Here is a 21,301-nt window from a genome sequence, read left to right as displayed (position 1 = left end):
CAAACATAAAAGAAGCCAAATTCAACAATCATCTCCCCTCCCAATAATGTTCGCTTCAATGCTTACCATTATCCAAGCTTCACTTCCTCCAATGTTGGACCCTTCTTCCTACCTCTTTTTATTCAGAGATGAAGTACTCAATCCATCCCAAATTATAAGACGTTTGACTTTTTTAACACAAAGTTTGACCATTCGTTTTATTCAAAAATTTGTGCAAAATATAACTTTTTTTGCCGTGGCTTGGTTTATTAATAAAATTTCTACAAGAATGACTTAAATTTAACTACGTTTGCACAAAATTTTTTTAAAAAGACGAGTGGTCAAACTTAAAGTTAAAAAAGTCAAACGACTTATAATTTGAAATGGAGGGAGTACTTTACTAAAATGCCAAGAGCATACATCAAGTTGATACATAGTCTGTAAAAAATAAAACTTCCATCCTCCCACTACAACATACAGAACAGACAATCCTTGTTATAGAATTCTAATAATTTCTGAAAATAAAAAAAATACCTTTCATCATATATCTGCTCTTCTTCTTTGGTGCCATCCTTGCACTTGCAGGCGGTCCGGCGGAGCCGCAGCCGCCGTCACCGCGTGGGCCGTGGCCGCGTCGAAGTAGTCGCGCCGCCGTACGTCCGCCGGCCACCACGTTGAGTCGTCGCGCCGCCGGCCACCGCGTCCGCGTCGAGTTTAGGTACGATATTTTTCCTCTTCTTCGTAGAGCTAAATCTAATTTTGTAAGCTTCTAGATATATTTTTTTCACGAGCTCTGAATATTGTACTTGAATTATTCTTATTCTAATGCATCTGTATAACATTTCAGAATTTTTAGAATTAGAAGGTTAGAGACATTCCATGGTTTAAAAACCTTGTCAATTATCTACTGAATTATTTCTTAACTAAAGAAAAAGATTAGACCATCTTCAAATGGCAAGCATTATCTCAATTTTTTCTGTATTTCCACTATACGAGTAACATTCCCAGTCGTCCGATGGGCTGTTCGCGTGATGCGTAATGAACCAGTTTAGCAGAATATCAACGCTAGTTCACAAGCTGTTACAAACACTCCTCCGAACAGCACAGACCAAATGGCAAGCACTATTTCATTTTTTTTAAAAAAAATGTTTCTGTATTTCCACTATACCACTGCCTCAAATTAGCGTCAGACATGTGTCAGCCTCCTTTGAGAATGTCTTTTTGTTTCGTTTCAAGTGTTCTCTTTTCACGATGATATCGAGGTAGATCAGCATTTTTTTTTAAAAAAAAATAGCGCTGTAGGCCTTGTTCAATGTATTTGGCAGTTTTCATAATTTAAGGGATGCATCCCTTTTTATCACTGAAAATAAAATAAGTGAAATGCTGTTTCCCCAATGATTAATGTGAACATGAGATTGTAGCTGATAGTAGTTACCACGTGCAAGAGAGACGAGCTTTGTGGGGTCAAACAATGGCGTTACTTATCCAGACAAAATTCAGTCTACATTCCATTGTTTACTCATACACTCCAGAAGTCAGTCTACGATTAGATTTACACAGTCATCCTAATATCATTCTTTTGTTACAATCTGCATGTTCCCGAGCTGTACTCTTGTACCATATCCATGCCTTGGAGATTTTGCTTCGTTGCGTCTATACTATGGATCAGAGGCAGAAAGCAACAGTTTAATCAAAGAATTTTCTCACACTTTATCAACAGAGCTCCAGACATCCACGAACCACATATCTCGTGTTAGTTGCTACGTACATGCACGCTTTTTCTATAGCTCAAAACGAATGGATGCATATACTGGATTGCCGAAGATGAGCTAGTTCATGAACTTCTCAGCCGATTCAAGTTATTGATTGAAGCAGCAATTGCCACCGTCTCAATAGAATCCCAGTGGTAGAGCTGACTTGCCACAAGCATTTAGGGAGGCTCCATGCCCTGCCGTGGAGAACAAACAGATGACATTTTATGATTTCCACATTTGCTAGCTAGTATATTGATTCTAAGTGTGCATTGTCTTAATAAATACCATGATTCTATTTTCTGAAAAGCAAAAACACAAGAGAGGTACCTGGAGGCTGTGATTTAGTTAGGCAGCTAGAACCATTTTGCTAGGGGTTCCTGGGCTCTGCGTTCTACTATCAGCAGATTTACCTACCAAGAACATATGGGGAAAAGTAAAGAGTTTTAGTAAACACACAATTCAAGGAAACAACGAATTCATAACAGGGGTAAAAGATGGGAAACATCAATTGAAGAAACTTCAGGGGTACTAGAACTAGACTTCCAATCAATATTTATCCTACAAAAGTTGATAACAAAATGATACTACATGTGCTGCTAATCACAGCTATACTAACATTTCGCTTGACCAAAGCTAGGAGTATATTAATTCATTTTTCCCATTTTCACTGATCTCAGAAATTCCTTGGCGTGTTTGTTTTAATATTAAAATATCTATTCCACTAAATGCTGAGGCTATGTGCATCAGTATTCTCTCACCTCGTTTGTCTGGACGCCTTCTGCTACGCCACAATAAACGAATAGGAGTGCCTGGAAACCCAGCATCTGACCGGAGTTTCTTTTCCATGTAACGGCGGTATGTATCAGGGAAGAGCTTCGCATCATTTACAAATAAAACGAATGTTGGTGGACCAATGGCAGCCTACAAATCAGCAATAACTTTTCTTCAGATGCAAAGGAATGCACAGGTGAGTTTAATGATATTAGTTTTCAAATATATCTGAAAGCAGTAAAAAGATTGTGAATCACTTGCTTGAAAAGTTGAAACCTTTTCTGCCAAGCTTCTAGTTATTTCTAGATACTGTTGTTCCTTTATTGTTGAATTAACAAGATATATAGAATGATGAGCTGAATCAATTGTTGTATTGGAATTATTTAAGAGAAATTCCTATATTTTTCATCTGAAGATAACAAATCTTAGAAATGCCATTAGAAATAATATTTGATTCTTCCTGTACCACTCCTTTTAAAAAATCAAATGGTTGCCTTTGTTTGCACAATCCAACTCAAAATCTTACAAGCTGCCACAACATGGACACCTCGGTGGGCCTGTGCCCTGTGGTCACACATTGCATTCTTCCAAGATGCCCTTGCGACCTACAAACCATGGTCAGTAATAGTACCAAGCACCAACTTGCACCCGTGCGATCTACCACCATGGCTTGTCTGACATGCATTGATGTTGCCTACAGCCTCTGCATCCTCTAATAAGTTTCCCTAAAGAAGCGACCTCATCTACCTGATTTCAGGATTTTTGTTTGATTGTTTTGTCAGCAGGCTGGGAACTGTAAACTTGATGGTAGAAAAAAAGATGAAGTGTCGGCAATTTCATCTTGTATTATGAATATGGTATCATATACACATTAGCTTATAAAAAACAAGTTTGTTCTCTTGAGAACGAAGTTAGGAAGTTACCTGTGTTGTATAATAGACACGACCTCTTTTGCCACCTCTTGTTCTTGGTGGTGGTTTGAATGCTATAGCTTCTCTAATAACTTGATTAAGAATGGAGGTGCCGAGTCTTCTAGACCTTTCCTTCTCAACCAAAGCAGCAGCAGAAATTATCCTGAAGACAATTTAGTACAGCATATTATAGAATATGAACACAGGAAAAGGTTGGAAGGCTGATTTGATGAGCAGAGCTGGTCGGGCGACATATGTGCAATCAGTAATTACTTCTACTTTGATCTATTACTCTACTGCCTTGGAGCTTCCCCCTTGGTGTTTGAAGGCCCTAGATAAGATTCGACGTAAGTTCCCTTGGAGAGGCCGGAAGGAGTTAAATGGTGGTCACTGTTTGATCACTTGGCCTAAGGTGTGTCGCCCAACAGAGCTTGGAGGTTTGGGCATTTTGGACTTGCAGTATTTTGGATGGGCCCTCAGGGTCCGTTGGTTGTGGTTGGGGAAAACTGAACCCAACAAGCCTTGGGCTGCCTTCCCTATCTCAATAAATAAAAACGCCCAAGCCCTCTTTTCCATGGCTTTGACCACCACTGTTGGCAGCGGGTCTCAGACCAAGTTCTGGACGGACAGGTGGCTCAATGGGAAGTCTATCGAGCTGCTGGCCCCCCATCTCTTTGCTTGTGTTCCCAAAAGGCGTGCAAAAAATCGTATGGTCGATGATGCGCTTCGGGACAACACTTGGGTTCATGATATCCAAGGGCACCACACTGTTGCAATTCTGGCTGAATATTTGAAAATTTGGGAGATGGTTCAGGAAGTGGTTCTGCAACCTGAAGTGACTGATCAGCACAAGTGGAAATTTGAAGCTTCTGGAGATTTTTCTACTAAATCAGCGTATAGGGCCTTCTTCAATGGTGCTATCTTGTTCGAACCCTGCAGGCTGATTTGGGGCAGCTGGGGCCCCAGGAAGTGTAAATTCTTCCTTTGGCTAGTGGTTCATAACAGGTGCTGGACGGCAGATAGGCTGGCCAGACGGGGTCTCCCACATCCTGAGCATTGCCCTCTTTGTGATCAGGAGGACGAATCTATCCAGCATCTCTTATGTTCCTGCGTTTTTTCGCGACAGTTTTGGCACCTGCTGCTCTGTCGTTTTGGACTTCCTGACATAGGTCCTCAACCAGACTCGACAAATTTCTTTGATTGGTGGCTTCAGGCCGGCAACTCTTTCAACAAGGAAGTTAAACAGGGCTTCAACTCGCTGGTTTCTTTGGGTGCTTGGATTCTTTGGAAAGGAAGGAACGACAGGGTTTTCAATGGCATCTCGCCCAATCTGAGTCGTGCCCTTCTCCTTGCAAGTGAGGAGGTTGATCTCTGGATTTTGGCCGGTGCCAAAGGCCTCAGAAGATAAAGATGTACATTTGGCCCGTTAAATTTGGCCCGGTCCGTGGCCCGGTCCGTGGCATGGCCCGGTCCGGTGCTTGCGGGCCACGGGCGGCACGGCCCGTTGCCGGACCGGGCCATGGGCCGTCGCATCAGCCCGCGGCACGGGACTGGTCCGACCCGGTGGAGAAGGCGGCTCGATGGCGGCCCGGCCCAACGGCTCATTTTGTTCTATATGTTGTGATTCTGTGCTCTTTCTCTTTGATATAACTTGTGAATTGAGATATGTTTTGCTTGAAACAATGAAATTGTATGTTGCTTCTTTCATATGCTGTGATTTGTGAAAAAAATTGACCTTTGTTAAAAAAAAATTGGTAAATTGAGACATGATATGCTTGTCGGGCTGTGGGCCGGCCCGAGGTACCGGGCTGAACGGGCGGCACGGCCCGGGAAAATGGCCCACGGACCGGACCATGGGCCACACCCTCGGCCCGCAGCACGGTGGTGGCCCGGCCCGGTCGGCCCGTGGCCCGACGTGGCCCACCCCAGGCCGTGCTGGCCCGGCCCGTTGTACATCTATATCAAAAGACTTAGAAGTCTGGTTGCTGTTCGCAATAGTGGTTAGAGGCATTTCGCATTTTGTAGTGTTTTTTGGTCGTCTTTCTTTGTCTAGGGCTTTTTTTGGAGTGGTTTTTTTGTAGGGTGGTTTTTGTGTTTAGTGTTCCTTTGCGTGTGTTGGTGTGAGTACGGGGTGGTGTTGAACCTGTTTTGTACTTCGGCATTTATGCCTCCTTTTTTCTCTCCTATCTTAATGCAATGATATGCAGCTCTCCTGCGTATTCTAGAAAAAAAACAATATCTTGGGAAGCTAACCATCATAAAGGGGTTATACAAAGCAAGTGTTTATAGATCCCAGGTAACAGTAATGCACAACTAAGAATGTTGAGGGGAAACAAAAAGTTATCGGATTCAACAAAAGTTTCACAAGTCTGAAAGAAACAGAGATACAGGTAGATTAGGGTATATGAAAGTGAAGAATTTACTTTTCGACACTGGTGCCATTAGTCGCAGAACAGTAGACAATAGGTGCCCAATCAAGTATGCGAAGCTTTTCTCTTACATCTTGTTCATAATGTGTTGTACTCTCATGGTTCTTGTTTGGGATTGTATCCCATTTGTTCACAACAATGACACAAGCTTTTCCTTCTTTCTCAATCCTCTCTGCAATTTTATAATCCTTGATACCACAAGAGTTCATGTGTTAAAATGAGCATATAAGACAATCATATGTCTCTTCGTGGGTCTAAACATACATGTGTCGCATAGTTAACATACCTGCTCGGTAACACAGGCCATTGCCTCGATAACAAGGGCAACCACATCAGAGCGCCGAATTGCTCGAAATGCACGCTTTACTGAAAGCGATTCCGTTGTGCTGCCAGCAGAAATAACTGCTGCCCTGCGCCGGATCCCAGCAGTATCAATGAGTTTGTACTTCTGCAGGATATTTGAGCAAATTATTGTTATATTCCTGTGAAAGAATCATGCTTTGAAGTCACAATTTTATTCTGTTATGTAGAAGTAAATATAAGTGACCATAATTAGTGTGTTCAATGGAACAATGTAACAGCAATATAACATTAACAGAAGTGTTGGGAACAGACCTCCCCATCTGCTGTAGTAAACTCAGTATCAATGGCATCACGTGTTGTCCCACTAACTGGGCTCACAATAGTTCTATCTTCTCCAACCAAAGCATTTAGAATGCTACTTTTGCCCACATTTGGTCTTCCCACAATGGCAATAGCAGGAACCTTATTTTTCTCTTCTTCAACTGTATCCAATCCCTGCAGTACCCATGAGTTACTTTATGCTATGAAATTGACAGAGTATTAAAGTATCTTCACATAGAAAATAAAAAGGAAAGAAACATCAGATATTCAAGAGTTTGAAAGACATAAATTTCTGAAGCTAGGTTAAGGATTCCATAGTCCAATAGGACAATTCCTCACAATCCACTAGGTAAAACCTAAATCCCTAATATGCCACTCTCAGTTAGTGTGGGGATCCCACCTGTCGTAGACACATGAATAGCATATACCTCTATGAGAGATTATGAGTTTTTCAGTTGGCATATAAGGAAATTCCCTTGATGTACTTGATAAATCCATATGGGATTTCCACTCTGGTACATTTTCTACTTTCTAGAAGTTTTACCTTGTTTCTAATATTGTGGGATAAAGCTACTGAACAGTACCAAGCCTTCAATTATTCTAAAATATTCTATATCAATTAGCCTAGCCTTTTTGTAAGTAACTATACTTGTTTTTCTTCCACTGTCAAGTGCCATGTAGCTATGTCATGTTGTCCAATCTTTATTTCATAAATATTTCATTAACATTCAGTCATTAACAGAAAAAAACATCAACCAATTTCCGTACCTCAAATTTTCTCAGCTCTGAACACACCAGGTCAAGGAGATCTCCAGTTCCTGTGCCAGTAATAGCAGAAATTGGCAGAGGAGAAAACCTAGCAGTAACCAACAGAAAGATGAGCTCAGCAGCTTGGCTGACTGATGGGCAGTAAAAGAAAAGGCAAACCATCAACAAAACACAGATATCCTTGTTAATGTGTTCTTTTGCTTTAAAATCACAGTACAAGTGGAGAATTGCATACAGCAGATTCTAGAAACATTTTGACCTTAGAGAGAGTGGTGTTCAAATGAGCTTAGGATGTTAAATTCTCAAAACAGTTTATTGCTTATTCATAATTTACATCAAACAACAGCCACTAGTGAGTGTTTTTACTTTATCCACGCATGTTGTTTGGCTTTTGTATTTGAGCAGTGGTGCAATACACCATATCTAGTATTCTAGTGTCATGTTTTAACTACAATTGTTGTCCAAAGTATCACATAAAAGAACCACATTATTGTACATATTTTGAAATGCAAAGAAAACAATGAGTGATTTTGTAGAGCCAGAAAGTTATATGCTCACCCTAGTGACCAAAAGTCTAATGCTTGCATTTGCCCTTTCCGTGGAGATTCACACTTATTGACAGCAAGTATAACACACTTGTCAGAGTAGTTGCGTCGCAACCAATCAGAAATCTCTATATCAGCTGCCACAAGACCAGCCTGAAATATGTTTGGCACCATTATGCTAGTAAAAACGGAACTTACATATGAAATTATTAGAACAACAATTTCTGGTCAAGAAATGTTTAAGTAAAGTATTAGAAGTACATTTATTTAAGGTCGACGTAAATTCAAATATTAAGCAAGCACGTTCCATAACCCAAAAGAAAAGGTAATTGCCTAAACCTGCCTGACCATCCACGACGAATAGTATGACGGATGCCTCATCAACAGCTGCAACTGCTTGTTTTTCAATCATTGATGGCATCCTTGCAATAGCAGCTTCTCTAGTGGCGAGAGGAATCCCATCCATACCAACAGTAGTGGTGACGGCAAGTTCTTCCATCACCCCTGCTTGAGACTTTGACAAAGTAATTACCCCACCAGTATCAATAACCATAAACTCCTGATCACCCCAGTAGGATCGTCCATATAACCGATCCCTTGTCACACCAGGTTCATCAACAACTATAGCCCTATTTCCCTGAAAGAGATCATAGTTCAGTTTACTTCCGCATTCTGGTCTGAAGATTGTATGGTGATCAACATTGCAGGCACTACTCTGAGTGATGATTGACATACTCCGACAAGACGGTTGAACAGCGCAGATTTACCGACATTTGGCCTCCCAATAATTGCCACCTTCGGAAGAAGATTATCTGGAATCTGAATCATGTAGAGGCCAGTTACATCAAAAGAATCTTTTTTCAGCATTTGTGCATTTCATTCAGTAGAACATCAATGTATGTATACTGACATGTTTAGACACAGATGTCTTATCCCTGATGTTTCTTCGTTTCTCCCTCACATCATCATCTGAAATGTAATATTGTATGGATTACTGAAAAATGAACTAGTGCACATAACAGTGGCTCTGATGAAAAACGGACACAACGTTTCACTCTAAAGGTTTCGTAACAGTAGGAGGCCAAACAAGCATTGTGATTTCAATGCTAATGATTAGTTCTTCGGTGCCTTTAAATATCTAAATAGTGGTATCTGCAGAACCAAAACCGAATATGATACAGACAAGACAAGTGGCAGAGATAGATTGCGCAATTACACACTTTCAGAGCAAATCTTGCACAATCCAGCTGACACAACAAGAATTTCGCTAACAACTCACCGATGTGGAGCTCCCGTGCGAGGCGTTTGGCGAGGTCGGCGGCGGCGCCGCGGGCCTCCTCCTCCAACGCCTCCACGTCCATCGCCTCCTCATCTTCATCCTCCTCCCACTCCTCCTCCTCCTCCTCGCCGTCGTATTCGTACTCCTCCTCGTCATCGTCTTCTTCATCGAACTGGTAATCGACAGAGATTTTCTGCGCGGCTGAAGCGCGGAGTCCAGCGCCGGAGCGGCGTGCGGGCGCGGGGAAGGAGAGGAGCAGCGGGCGCGAGCGCGGGGCGGAGGCTGCGGGCGGTGACCTGTGGTGGAGCGGGCGGGAGTGACGAGACGTCAGAGTTTTGGAGGGTAGGCGAGGTGGGTGCGAGGAGGAGGCGGAGGAGAAGGGCGCCGTGGCGGCCATGGCGCGACGGCGGCGGAGACGAGCAGAGCAGAGCGAGCAGTGTGGGAGCGGGCGGATAAGGGAGTGAAAGCGAAGAGGGCGTGCCGTTATTAACGGACGGCGGGTAGGGTCGGAGTATGGCAGGTGGGGCCGGAATGTTATGGAGTGGCTTTACACTTTAGGCTTTTGTTTGGATGTAGTCGTATTCGCATCAATTCACATGTATTGAGGTGGATTAAAGTGGAACTTGAACTAAATTTCACCCTAACCCATACCAATATACATGGATTAAAGTGAATCCGACAACATCCAAACAAAGCCTTAGGTGTTTTCCATACAGGTTTTTGTAGAGATTAACTTATGGAACGCATAGAAAATTTATTTTAGCTTTAGAAAGTTGGGTTTCTTGTGGCGGAATCTGACCATCTGGGTTTAAATTTTCAACTTGATATGGGTGCTCGTATCTGTCAGCTTAGTTCTTTAGAGGTGCTCATACAGGTAAGATTTGTGTACGTATATTTATAGGGGTAAGTATGTATGTATTGTGAGTGTCTGCGTTATACTATGTAATTAAAAAAAGATACTTGGTCAATATGATTACTAAAATTTTAGCTTTGATTAACATTGTTTTTTGGGGACCCTTTAGGATGGAGGGATCATATAGGGATTTAATAGAATTTAGTTCAATTTTATAGAAAAGTACAGGAAATATGAAAAGTTCTCGCATTTATTTTTAGAATAAAAAGTTGCAATAGCTAATAGGTATATGAGATAATTCATAAAATACACTCAAGACAAACACATGCGTATAGTTTTTATATTTCCAAACTACTAGGTATTTTGAAAAATACTAATGGTAAAATTTAGGCAATGTTTGGTCAGATTTTGGTCAAAGCATGAAGTCGTGTTGACTTATAGATTATATAAAAAAGGTGGGTTATTGGTTTTTTTTTTGAAATCGATGAAATGCAGCTTCGGATCATGGTGTAATAAAGGGGTTTATTTTAAAATTTTGGCAAGTGTAATTCATAATATTGAAAGGTGTGCTTGATCAAGTGAACTTATCACCAGTTATACAAGAATATTTTTCTATCACAACAAATCAGCATCAAACCAAGGTGTATTCTTCTTTAGGTTAAGAAATACGCTTTCTCAGTGATAATCTAGGACATGTTTTTGTAATGCAGGAATCTGCATAGGAATTTTACATGACTCAGTTCAACTCAGAAAAAAAAAATGTGATTCTGGAAAAAAAAAGCCCCAACTTTTAAACGGGGTCTAAAATGTCAAGGAAAAAAACAGTTGACAAAGCTGGAAGAAACAGTTGAACTGGGATAGATGTGACGACCTTGGTGTTCAGCATCACATCAGATCACAATTCCAAATGCAGTGATTCGCTAACACATTTGCAAACAATAGCATTGCAAACACAAAAACAGATCTCACACACCCAATAAGTAATAATCCTAACATCGGATTGCCCAGTCCAAATATCCAATAGTAGTTTCACTTAGACGTAGTCAATTTAAGATCAAAGCTTACTGGGTTTGCAGTAATAGAAGGATGGCACAACATCGATGATTGATGTACCTAAACAAAAACAGAGTATTACGTACTACTAGTCCCAAGCCTCACATAGATGATGATATAAGTACCTAAACAAAAACAGAGTAGTTGTAGCCGACCAGGAGGTTCAGATTCCTACTAATGGCGGTCGTCGTCATCCACCTTCACGTCGGCGTACACAAGAACCTTCCGGTGGTACTGCCTCAGGATCTCCTCCTCCATCTTGATAAGCGACTTGATCGCGGCCTCGTCGTCTCGGAGGAGCTCCCGGAGTCTGGGGAACGCCTGGAACAAGGATTCCGAGAGGCCGGGAGGCCTTATCGGAGGAAGCCTCTGCTGCTTCTTAACGTACTCGTCCGACGCCCTCACCACCTTCTCCTTCTCCTTCGCCGCCGCCGCCATCGTCTCTAGCTGCGAGCTGCTCAGCTGCAGCTCACCAACAAATAGCAGCCCAAATTGATGTGCAAATGAAGGCAACATTCACTCACCTGTCCGAGTCGGAGTCACCTCCATGTTCCTGACCAATGGACGACCCCTGGATCTGTTTCCTCTCTGGTGGTTAGTTTTTTTATTTCCTTTTTTTAAACGTGCATCCAACCATGACTGTCAGGGCACATTAAATGCATGTTTCATGAGAGTGTCATGCACATTAAATAGAGTGTCACGTAAGCATAATTGCTGACTTGACAGGGTCATTAAATGAAGGAGTTTCATCAGATGAGAGAGGAGTTTCATCCCCATAAAACTCCTGTGGCTCGGTTACCTAGTTATAGTCTTGGTAACTGTGTCATGAAACTATGCATTGAGACTGGCCTCAGTATCCGTGGCAAATAAATACGACTGCTGGTAGTAGATGCATAAACAACTTCCACTCGTACTAGCATTTCACTTTTGTAAACCATGGCTTTGTTTAGTTCCGAAAAGATTTCGAATTTCGGTACTGTAGCATCTTCGTTTTTATTTGACAAATATTATCCAATCATAGACTAACTAGGCTCAAAAAGATTCATCTCGTGATTTACAGACAAACTGTGTAATTAGTTTTTGTTTTCATTTATATTTAGTGCTTCATGCATGTGCCGCAAAATTTGATGTAACAGGAAATCTTGAAAACTTTTTGGATTTCGGTGGTAACTAACCAAGACCCAGGCGAAAAATATATTACAAGGAAGCTCCCTAGAACAGGTCAACGTAGAGCCAAATGAACCATAGCTCCATTTACTTTTGTTTGTGTGTGTGTGTTAGAGCAACTCTAGTGTTTGGTTCGAACGCTTCCTCAAAAAGTGTTTGGTTCGAACCGATCTGACAAAAGTCAGATGAGCCAAATGTCTTGTTTGATTTCATCGGTTAAAGTTTATCGTCCGTCATATCTAATATTTGTATATATACATAGAGTATTAAATATAGACTATTTACAAAGCTAAAAACATAGTTAGAGAGTAATTTGCAAGACAAATCTTTTGAGGCTAATTAGTCCATGATTGAACACTAATTCTCAAATAAAATGAAAATGCTATAGTGCTTGTTAAAGTTTAACAATCCCAACCAAACACCACCCAAAAGTTTGGTTCAAGTGCTTTGTTCGAACATTGCATGAGAAAACGATAAAAAAAATAAGAACCGATCGACTACCGAAGGTCCACGTCGTGTTTGACGTCGGTGACTGGTCCTTTCCAGTAATATTTTAATGCGTATGCTCAGCACGGTTCGAACCGTCTATTCGGTTCGCTTTTAATTAACTTCTGACAACCAACATCTGATCGCTCTAATGGTCTTGGTTCGCTTTTCCATCCCATGGTTCGACTCGTGAGAAACACTAAAGCTGCTCTTACATAGGTACATCAACTTTAGAATTATTGTTTGGGATCCACAAACTTTAGAAATCTGTCTAGCCCAGGCATTGGGCACTCTCGATTTCATACGTCTAGGGCTGGATCGAGCTACTTAGTTGTGGCTCTCAGACCAAAGCGGCAACCCAAAGCCTTATTCGTTTAACTGATAAGCCATAGCAGAAAGTATTGTTGGTTAATTTGTTGTGAGAGAAAAACACTGCTGATTCAACTGATAAGCTCAAATGAATAGGCTGCAACACACCCTTACTCTATGGACTTCTCTGAAACAAATAAAAAAAGAAATTCTAATGGATTGAAATCCTATAGAGAAATTTCCTATGAACCCAATTGGAGCAAAGGATTGGGTTCTTACAAATCCTATGAAATTCCTATAGAATGTCTTGTTTTATAGAAAAATTACCAAGAGGTTAAACTTTGGGTGAGATATCACTTTGTGTCACTCTCCCTTATCGAATTCCTACACTTTTCATGCGCTTCATGCAAACGTTCGATTTCACAAGTTTCTGTGTTTTCCCATAGATTTAAGGTTTAGGAGCATTTTTGTTCCTACGTTTTCTACTAGCATTTTTTATAATTCTGAGACCTAACATCTGTACCAAAAGAATTTCTATTTAGGGATGTACCAAAAGATTACTCACATTGAGTCCAGTTGAGGAATGCAAAGTTCTGTTTCCAGCATTGTAGCAATTATGAGTGAGTACATCTCCCCATCTAAATTCATGCACTCTGACAAACAAGAAGTAGTAGTAATGATTTGTATGTTTACCAAGAGTTGAAACAACTGTATACCAAACTAGTACAGAGGCACAACTTTACTTTACCGATAGATTTTAGTTTATTTTGGGGGTTTTGGGGGGGGGGACTACTGATGGATTATTATTTGATTGATGAGAAAAATGCAATGGATTAGGAGTACACGTTACGGTGTTTGGCGGTGCCTGACGACAACATGGACAGAGTTCTACACGTCTCGTCAAGCTAGACGAACGGATTTGCTTTGGCAAGGCGTTGTTTAACTGAATTTGGCACATCACGTACCAGACCAGACATAAAGAGATGCATGCCCTCTCTCTCTCGCCATAGTTTCTACTATAGTTCAACTCATGAAACATTTGACGCATCTAAAGCAATAAGGTAAATATAGAAATTTATAAAATATAACATTACTCCTTTTGTCCCACAATGGTTGTCGTTTTGGTATAGCATTTAAGCATCTAGGTTCACAGGGAAGTCCATGCATCTGGACACACTAACGTCCAGGCAATGTTTGATGCACTTCGTGGAAAGCTACAACAACTATATTGGAGCAGAGAGAGTACATACGACCGCATTTTTATTCTAGAGAAACTTTTTCTTCAGTGAACCGTCGAAGAATGATTAGATTGGTTGATTTTAAATCTTGATGACCATGTGTATGCTTTTGAAAAAAAAAGATAGGTATCTCTTAAAAAAGATAGGTGGGTTATTAACTTAGAAAAGACTTTTAATACGGCTGGCAGTATTTTTTGGCCACTGCACGCCCACCTCCACTTTCTCCCTCCCTAGCACTGCACGCCGCACATGGTGAGGTCATATGGCATGTTCATCTTCCTCATCGCATGCGCCCGTGCCGCCCCACCTCCTTCCTCCCAAACTCTAGCGGGCTTAGAAGAGAAGGGGTTTAGAGGGAGGGGGAGGAAGATTGGCCAGACGTTGTGGACAACGGCAAGGCAGTTTTAGGCTCTGGCGGTGGTGGAGACGTCGCATCGGTGAAGCTAAAGGAGAAAGAGGCCATGGATGCGTTAAGAGGGGGGAAGAAGGAGGCTGATGCTACTACAAACACGCTAAAAGAGCTCTGGCAAAACCTAACTAGTGTGTCGTGGTGGGGTGGTGGGTGGTGTCGAGGGCGAGGGGCACCGGAAAGGAGAGGCGAGAGAGAGCGCTCATGGCGCGAAGAACAAGACTATGTGCGCCACCTAGCACACAACTGGTTATTTTTTAGCCATGTTCTATTAACTTAAGAAAAAAATCAATGAAATTTATCAGAATCACAATGCACCCACTAGTAATCACCATTCATCCGGAGCGGATGTTCTTTCATCATCCTTCGTTACCAAAGTAAAAACGAAAAAATTCTAAAAAGAAAAAGGTGAAAACGAAAATACGGAGTAAAAGAGAAGAAAACATTTCATCCGAATCCGAAACACAGAAAAAATGCGTTGTCCGACGTGGCACTGGCGCACCATCCTCCCGTGCTGCGCTGCCAATGCCACCCATGGACGCATCCATCCGCTTCACTCCTCCACCTCCCTCCCTTCCTCCCACCGCCCATCCATCCACCGCCTCCCCACAATAATAAAAAAAAAAACCCTCCGAATCCGCCTCGCGTGCCCCGTCCTCCTCGTCGCCGGCGGAGCCGCCCGCCACCGCCCACCTATCGCCGGAGAAGGAGCGCCGCGGGGAGCTTTTCCACCGCCGCCTCCCGTCTGACTGACCCCTCCGAGATCGGCGGCGGCCGGCCATGGCGGTCCCGCTCGTGCTCGTCGTGCTCCCGCTCGGCCTGCTCTTCCTCCTGTCCGGCCTCATCGTCAACACCATCCAGGTACCCGCCCTTCCCGGCCTCCCCACCGGGGCCCGCCCAGCTCGATTTGTTTTCCTTTTTTGGGCCGACGGGGTGATCTGATGCGGCGGCTGAGCAAAAGATTCTATTTTGTTTAATTCGATGGCGTTGCCCCCGGACATTTTAGTTTCTTCGCTTGATTAATGATGATGGTCGCGCGTTGTAGGGTAATTCCAGCTGCTGATGTGCGTTAAAGATTTACAGATTCCCTCTGCGATTTGTTTGTCCCGATGGTTCCAGGCGAATTTTACTCAAGGATGTGTCTTTTAGATGCAAAGCTTCGTGCCGATTTGTTGATTTCTCGTTATAATTGCCGCTTTTGTATCTAAAATAATTTAGAATTTAGAGCTTCCATTTCACTGCGGTTATGAACGGGGTACTACACCCATGGTAACTTCCAATTTTGTTAAGCTTTCTTTGATCCGTTTGTATATGCGCGTGGAAATTTCAGGCCATCCTATTTGTGACAATAAGGCCCTTTTCCAAGAGCTTCTACCGTCGGGTCAACAGATTCTTGGCTGAGCTGCTGTGGCTTCAGCTTGTCTGGGTGGTGGACTGGTGGGCAGGTGTTAAGGTACACGCAGATATGACCAGCAGCTAAGAATTTTATTTTCGCATTTCATTTCTAGTAGATAGATTGATCTGTGACGTGTTCTCCTTCAGTATCAGAACTCAAAATTGCATTTCTGCCTGGGAGTTGCAGCATTCTGTTGGTTTGCTATATTCAAACTTTCTTGTACTGTCATATGATGCGTTATTTTGAAATGAACACAAGCTGAGTTAAACAGCTGTTTTCAGTGCTGCACCCTAACTGAATCTGGTAGATGCATATGTCTAACCAAATAAAGTAAGCAAAGAAGTTTCAAAAGTTTAGCTCCCACACACCATGTTCATAAATACAAAGTTGTAAAGGCAATGTCGGCAATACTAGTAGGGACACTGATAGAGATTGACAACCTATGTTGGCTAGAGTTTAGTGTGATGTTTGTAAAGATTCTATTTGGAAGATTTGCATGGATTGAATTATTGAAATGTTACTTTGGTGACCTTTTTATTGCATATGCACTAGAAATTAGAAAGTTAGTCATTTAATCATATTGCGTATGAATTTCCAGTATTGTTGGGGTGGTCAGTGGTGTGGCTTATCAAACAAGAAGGAAGATAGTTAGTTTTTTATCCTGCAGAATTGTGGCAGTAAATTAGACAAGCTAAGAAAAAAAACAAATTCTGATGAGTGACATTTATGTAAATGGCTTAAATGTGTATCAATTGAATTGCTAATTGAGGATACTTTGTCTACCTTTTTTGTATTTTGTCTACCTTTTTTGTATTTTGTCTTCCTTTTTCATCAGGAGATCTAAATGAACATACTTCTTAAGCACTTAGCATGCAAACTTCACGTTTGAGTGATGTTTTTGAAGCAAGCATTATTTTTTTCCTCCTGGTCCCCTGAGTAACTTCAACGCGTTTGAGTGATGTTTTTGAAGCAAGCATTGTTTTTTTCCTCCTGGTCCCTGAATAACTTCAACTTATGGTCTGCAGGTACAACTTCATGCAGATGAGGAAACTTACCGATCAATGGGTAAGGAGCCCATTATTAATAGTTTCATTGTTTGCATTCACCTTCATGCAAGCTTAATGAAAAAGTTCGGATTACAAGCTTATATCTGAATAATTTCACAGGTAAAGAGCATGCACTTATCATATCAAATCATCGGAGTGATATTGATTGGCTTATTGGATGGATATTGGCCCAGGTTGTTATCTCCTATCTTCTGGATGGTTGTTACAAATTTAGTTTGCTCACAGTTCACACTGTTTAGATTTATTTGGATTAACTGATAAATAATGAGACTCCTGTTTTCTGGTCATGTGTTCAGCGTTCAGGGTGCCTTGGAAGTACGCTTGCTGTCATGAAGAAGTCATCCAAGTTCCTTCCAGTGAGTTAATTCATATGTATATTTCTGTAACATGTACTTTTACAATTTATATGTGCATTGGAGTTATGTTGATTTTAATGTAGGTTTTAAAAAAAACTATTTGTGGCATAATTAAGCAACATAAACAAATATATTTTGGACTAGAGACTTGTTTATCTAGTTTCAGGAAAATTATAATGCTACATTGCTTTGTCATGTTCTCACTGTAATAATTGCGGGCTTTAGTAATAGCGCCACGATCATGGAGGAACACGGTGAGGGGTGTTTTTTTTTGTGTGAGAACAAGGGGTTCGAGCCCTGGTTGGTAGCTTCACACCTGGGAAGTTTTACTACCACCATGCTATGAGCACCTTCTCAGAAAGTTGCCCAATATGGAGTAATAGGTAGATCTGGAAATAGAATGACAGAGCAAAGACTGCAACAAATAGAATTTTCTGTTGGTAATGAAAAGAAATGAATTGCCATGATTAGGTTCAGTTATGTGGATCTTACCTGTTGTTTATGTTATGGTACTTATAAGGCTTTTGTGCGGTAGCAGCTAAAAGCAAACATGCCAGTTTGCAGTGTGTGTTGAGTGTGTTTGGGAGGAGTTTCTTTAGCCTATCCTTTGTACATTTCTCCTACAAATGAAATGACATGCAGCTCTCCTGCATCGTGAGAAGAAAAAGGTCCTTCTTCAATTGATGAAACCTGTGTGAACTATTAACCTTTCTTCTGTAGTAGATGTCCCGGCACATGATTTGGTATTCTATAAACCGTTTTGCTCACTTTTGCAGGTTATTGGCTGGTCAATGTGGTTTGCAGAGTACCTCTTTTTGGAGAGGAGCTGGGCCAAGGATGAAAAGACACTAAAGGTAAGTCCCCACCTTACCTGTACAAGGCATCCGTTTTCCTTTTTCACATAGTGACCTTTTTAATTTTGCATACAGTGGGGTCTCCAAAGGTTGAAAGACTTCCCTAGACCATTTTGGCTAGCTCTTTTCGTTGAGGGTACTCGCTTTACTCCAGCAAAGCTTCTTGCAGCTCAGGAGTATGCGGCTTCCCAGGGCTTACCGGCTCCTAGAAACGTACTTATTCCACGTACCAAGGTACTTCGTTGTTCCCTCACTTGCATGATTCTGACATTGCAAATATTCAGTATCTTTTCCTATGCTATATTTTTGTTTTACTGATTTAGTCTAGATGAGATGTATGATTCTAATTTTTAACTATAACTTGGCATACCCTGGAAAACTATACTGTTCACATGATTTTACTCTACTTTTTATTAGTTTGTTCACAAAATACACCTGTTGAATGTGATGTTTATAACGATTTTTTTTGTATAAAGTGATAACTGTTAGAAATTTTCTGCATCATATATGTGCATGTAGAAGTAATGGCGTTGGTGAAAACGCTTCCATTTTCTTCTTATACGTGCAAACCTGAAAGGAAAAATGCAGATTTTTTGTACCTTCATGACATTAACAATTACAATCATAAAGTTAAATCACTAATCATGAGGTTCTAACACAACACATCAGATTAGGAGTTATTGGGAATAAATGGCTGTATCACATAGAGTAACAAATACTGAGTACTTGTCTTGATTTTGTGGAACGCCTGAGAGATCTGTTAATGATAATTTTGTATAATAGCTACTGAGAAAGTATGGTTATATCATAGGTTTTACTCTTATGTATTTCTGATGCCATTCTCACATGTTCTAGCAATAGAGTTATGTACTAATACCTCCTGTGAAAAAAAATCCCAGGGATTTGTATCTGCCGTAAGTATTATGCGAGATTTTGTTCCAGCCATTTACGATACAACTGTAATTGTTCCTAAAGATTCACCTCAACCAACAATGCTGCGGATTTTGAAAGGGCAATCATCAGTGGTAAGTTTTCTAACTACATGAATAACTCAAGGCAGACCAATACAGAAATAGAGTTGTGTCAACTGAGCACTGAAATGAATTGATTCTACTAAAGTATCTTAAATCAAATTGAATACAAATATGTAATATGGAGTGGAATTTCAGTGCCCAACTACTTACTGTTATGCCAACTAATGTACTACTTTTTTTCCTCTCCAGATACATGTCCGCATGAAACGCCATGCAATGAGTGAGATGCCAAAATCAGATGAGGATGTTTCAAAATGGTGCAAAGACATTTTTGTGGCAAAGGTACTGAACTATGTAACGTTATTTTTTAGATGTCTTCTGATTAGATCTTGTTGAAAAGTAAAATGCTCCATATATGCTTTGATCAATTAGTTTTTAAGTAGAACTCACAAAAAAAGTTATTTTTAAAGTAAATACGATTTGCCCTGTTTTTCATTTCAGGATGCCTTACTGGACAAGCATTTGGCAACAGGCACTTTCGATGAGGAGATTAGACCTATTGGTCGTCCTGTGAAATCATTGCTGGTAAGACCCACTACAGTTGCATGTTATATAGTCTGCAACGGCATGTCACTGCCTCAGTGGCAGTGGCACCCTCACAATCTATCGATGGTTATCGTCTCAGCTGAATAAGAAAAAGCTGGTCTTACTGTCATGGGAATGGTGTTTTTGTGTAAATCTTGTTAGAAAACAGGGTTGCACCAGTGTCCTTTTGCCAGTGAGCCAGGTTACACAAGTCAATCAAGTGTCATGTAGAATCATGATGTTCTCGATTCATGATATTGCAGAACCAAGCAAACAAAGTACCAGTACTAGGAATTTACCTATTCCCCAGATTCACTGGCCATTTGCCGATATTGAAAATACTAAGTACAAAGCAGTACATCTGTTTTGAGTGAGCTGAAGAGAAGGTCACGGATTTGCATCAGAATGATTGCATATTAGTTTGTGTCCCATACTCAATTGGCAGTTGTGGGGGATGGTGGTGGTCATGTTTTTGGGGTTAAGAATGCTGGAGTGATCACTGTGCTGTGCTATGTCTTATTAGGAGTACTACCTTGTGAAACCTCTGGCAGTTGTTGCATTGCAGCAGGGAGCTCTTCTTTGGTACTTAAATAGCTGAATTGTTGCCCATTGCATAGCTCAATGAATTCATCTTGCCGAATGTGCATCTTAAATGTGTTGATATGTTGTCTGGCTGCTGACTTTCTATTCCTGCTGATGGAACAGGTGACCCTGTTTTGGTCATTCCTCCTGTTGTTTGGTGCCATCAAGTTCTTCAAGTGGACACAGCTCCTATCAACATGGAGAGGTGTAGCATTCACTGCCGCAGGGATGGCACTTGTGACAGGGGTCATGCATGTCTTCATCATGTTCTCCCAGGCTGAGCGGTCGAGCTCAGCCAAGGCGGCACGGAACCGGGTCAAGAAGGAATGAAAATGGAGGGTGGAGATGAGATGCTGGGGTTTATTATTGCCGACCTTCAAAAGGGTTGCAGATTGAATTCATATTAATGTATACAGCACCAAAATTCCAGACATTGATATGCTCTCAAATAGGATGCTCTGCTCCTCTTGTATTTGTATGCAGGAAAGAATTGTAGGGAGTTTATTTTTTCCCCCGCTCTTTTGGGCAGAGGAATTGTAGCACATGAACTTGATGTTGGTACTTTGCTCTGTCAGACATATTCTGGAAGCCTTTCAGTAGTTCATTTATCAGTAATGCTTGCATCTTTAATCCATGTAGTTGTGCACCTTGTCTGTCACTCATCACAATGTGGTTATGTGGGGATTGTAAGACGCACTGCTGCGTGTATTGAATGTTGTATCTGTGATGAAAAGCAAAGGATACAGAATGCTGCGTGTTGCGAAAAGCAATAGAAGTGTTTTGTGATGAAAAGAAGAGGGTCCTGAAAGATGAGAAGAATCCTGAAAGACCCAGAAGTTTCTAGTTCCTACTATGTCAATATGTCATGCCTGCCTGCCAGATCAAGGAAAAGAAAAAGGAAAAACAGTTGCT

General features: G+C 41.3%; 2 protein-coding genes across 2 annotated transcripts; one reads left to right on the top strand and one right to left on the bottom strand.

Annotated features, from left to right (window-relative positions):
* On the bottom strand, positions 1,461-9,524 carry LOC8079157 (GTPase Der). The gene is made up of 13 exons (XM_021461556.1): positions 9,061-9,524; positions 8,692-8,750; positions 8,517-8,600; positions 8,125-8,418; positions 7,795-7,934; positions 7,237-7,324; positions 6,460-6,642; positions 6,131-6,292; positions 5,839-6,032; positions 3,428-3,578; positions 2,492-2,654; positions 2,061-2,143; positions 1,461-1,927 (listed from the first exon to the last, which is right to left on the bottom strand). Exons 1-12 carry the CDS (start codon positions 9,455-9,457, stop codon positions 2,079-2,081), a joined length of 1,980 nt encoding a protein of 659 aa, XP_021317231.1. The 5' UTR covers positions 9,458-9,524; the 3' UTR covers positions 1,461-1,927; positions 2,061-2,078.
* Positions 15,082-21,023, top strand: LOC8068336 (1-acyl-sn-glycerol-3-phosphate acyltransferase PLS1). The gene is made up of 11 exons (XM_002451134.2): positions 15,082-15,436; positions 15,906-16,028; positions 16,997-17,036; positions 17,138-17,211; positions 17,335-17,394; positions 18,171-18,248; positions 18,324-18,482; positions 19,148-19,273; positions 19,472-19,564; positions 19,724-19,807; positions 20,513-21,023. The coding sequence occupies exons 1-11, from the start codon at positions 15,356-15,358 to the stop codon at positions 20,717-20,719; spliced, it is 1,125 nt and encodes a 374-aa protein (XP_002451179.1). The 5' UTR covers positions 15,082-15,355; the 3' UTR covers positions 20,720-21,023.

This window comes from Sorghum bicolor, chromosome 5, assembly GCF_000003195.3.
Source record: "Sorghum bicolor cultivar BTx623 chromosome 5, Sorghum_bicolor_NCBIv3, whole genome shotgun sequence".
Classification (NCBI taxonomy): Eukaryota; Viridiplantae; Streptophyta; class Magnoliopsida; order Poales; family Poaceae; genus Sorghum; species Sorghum bicolor.
Note: the sequence above shows the minus strand (reverse complement) of the source record. Positions and strands in the feature narration are given on the sequence as shown.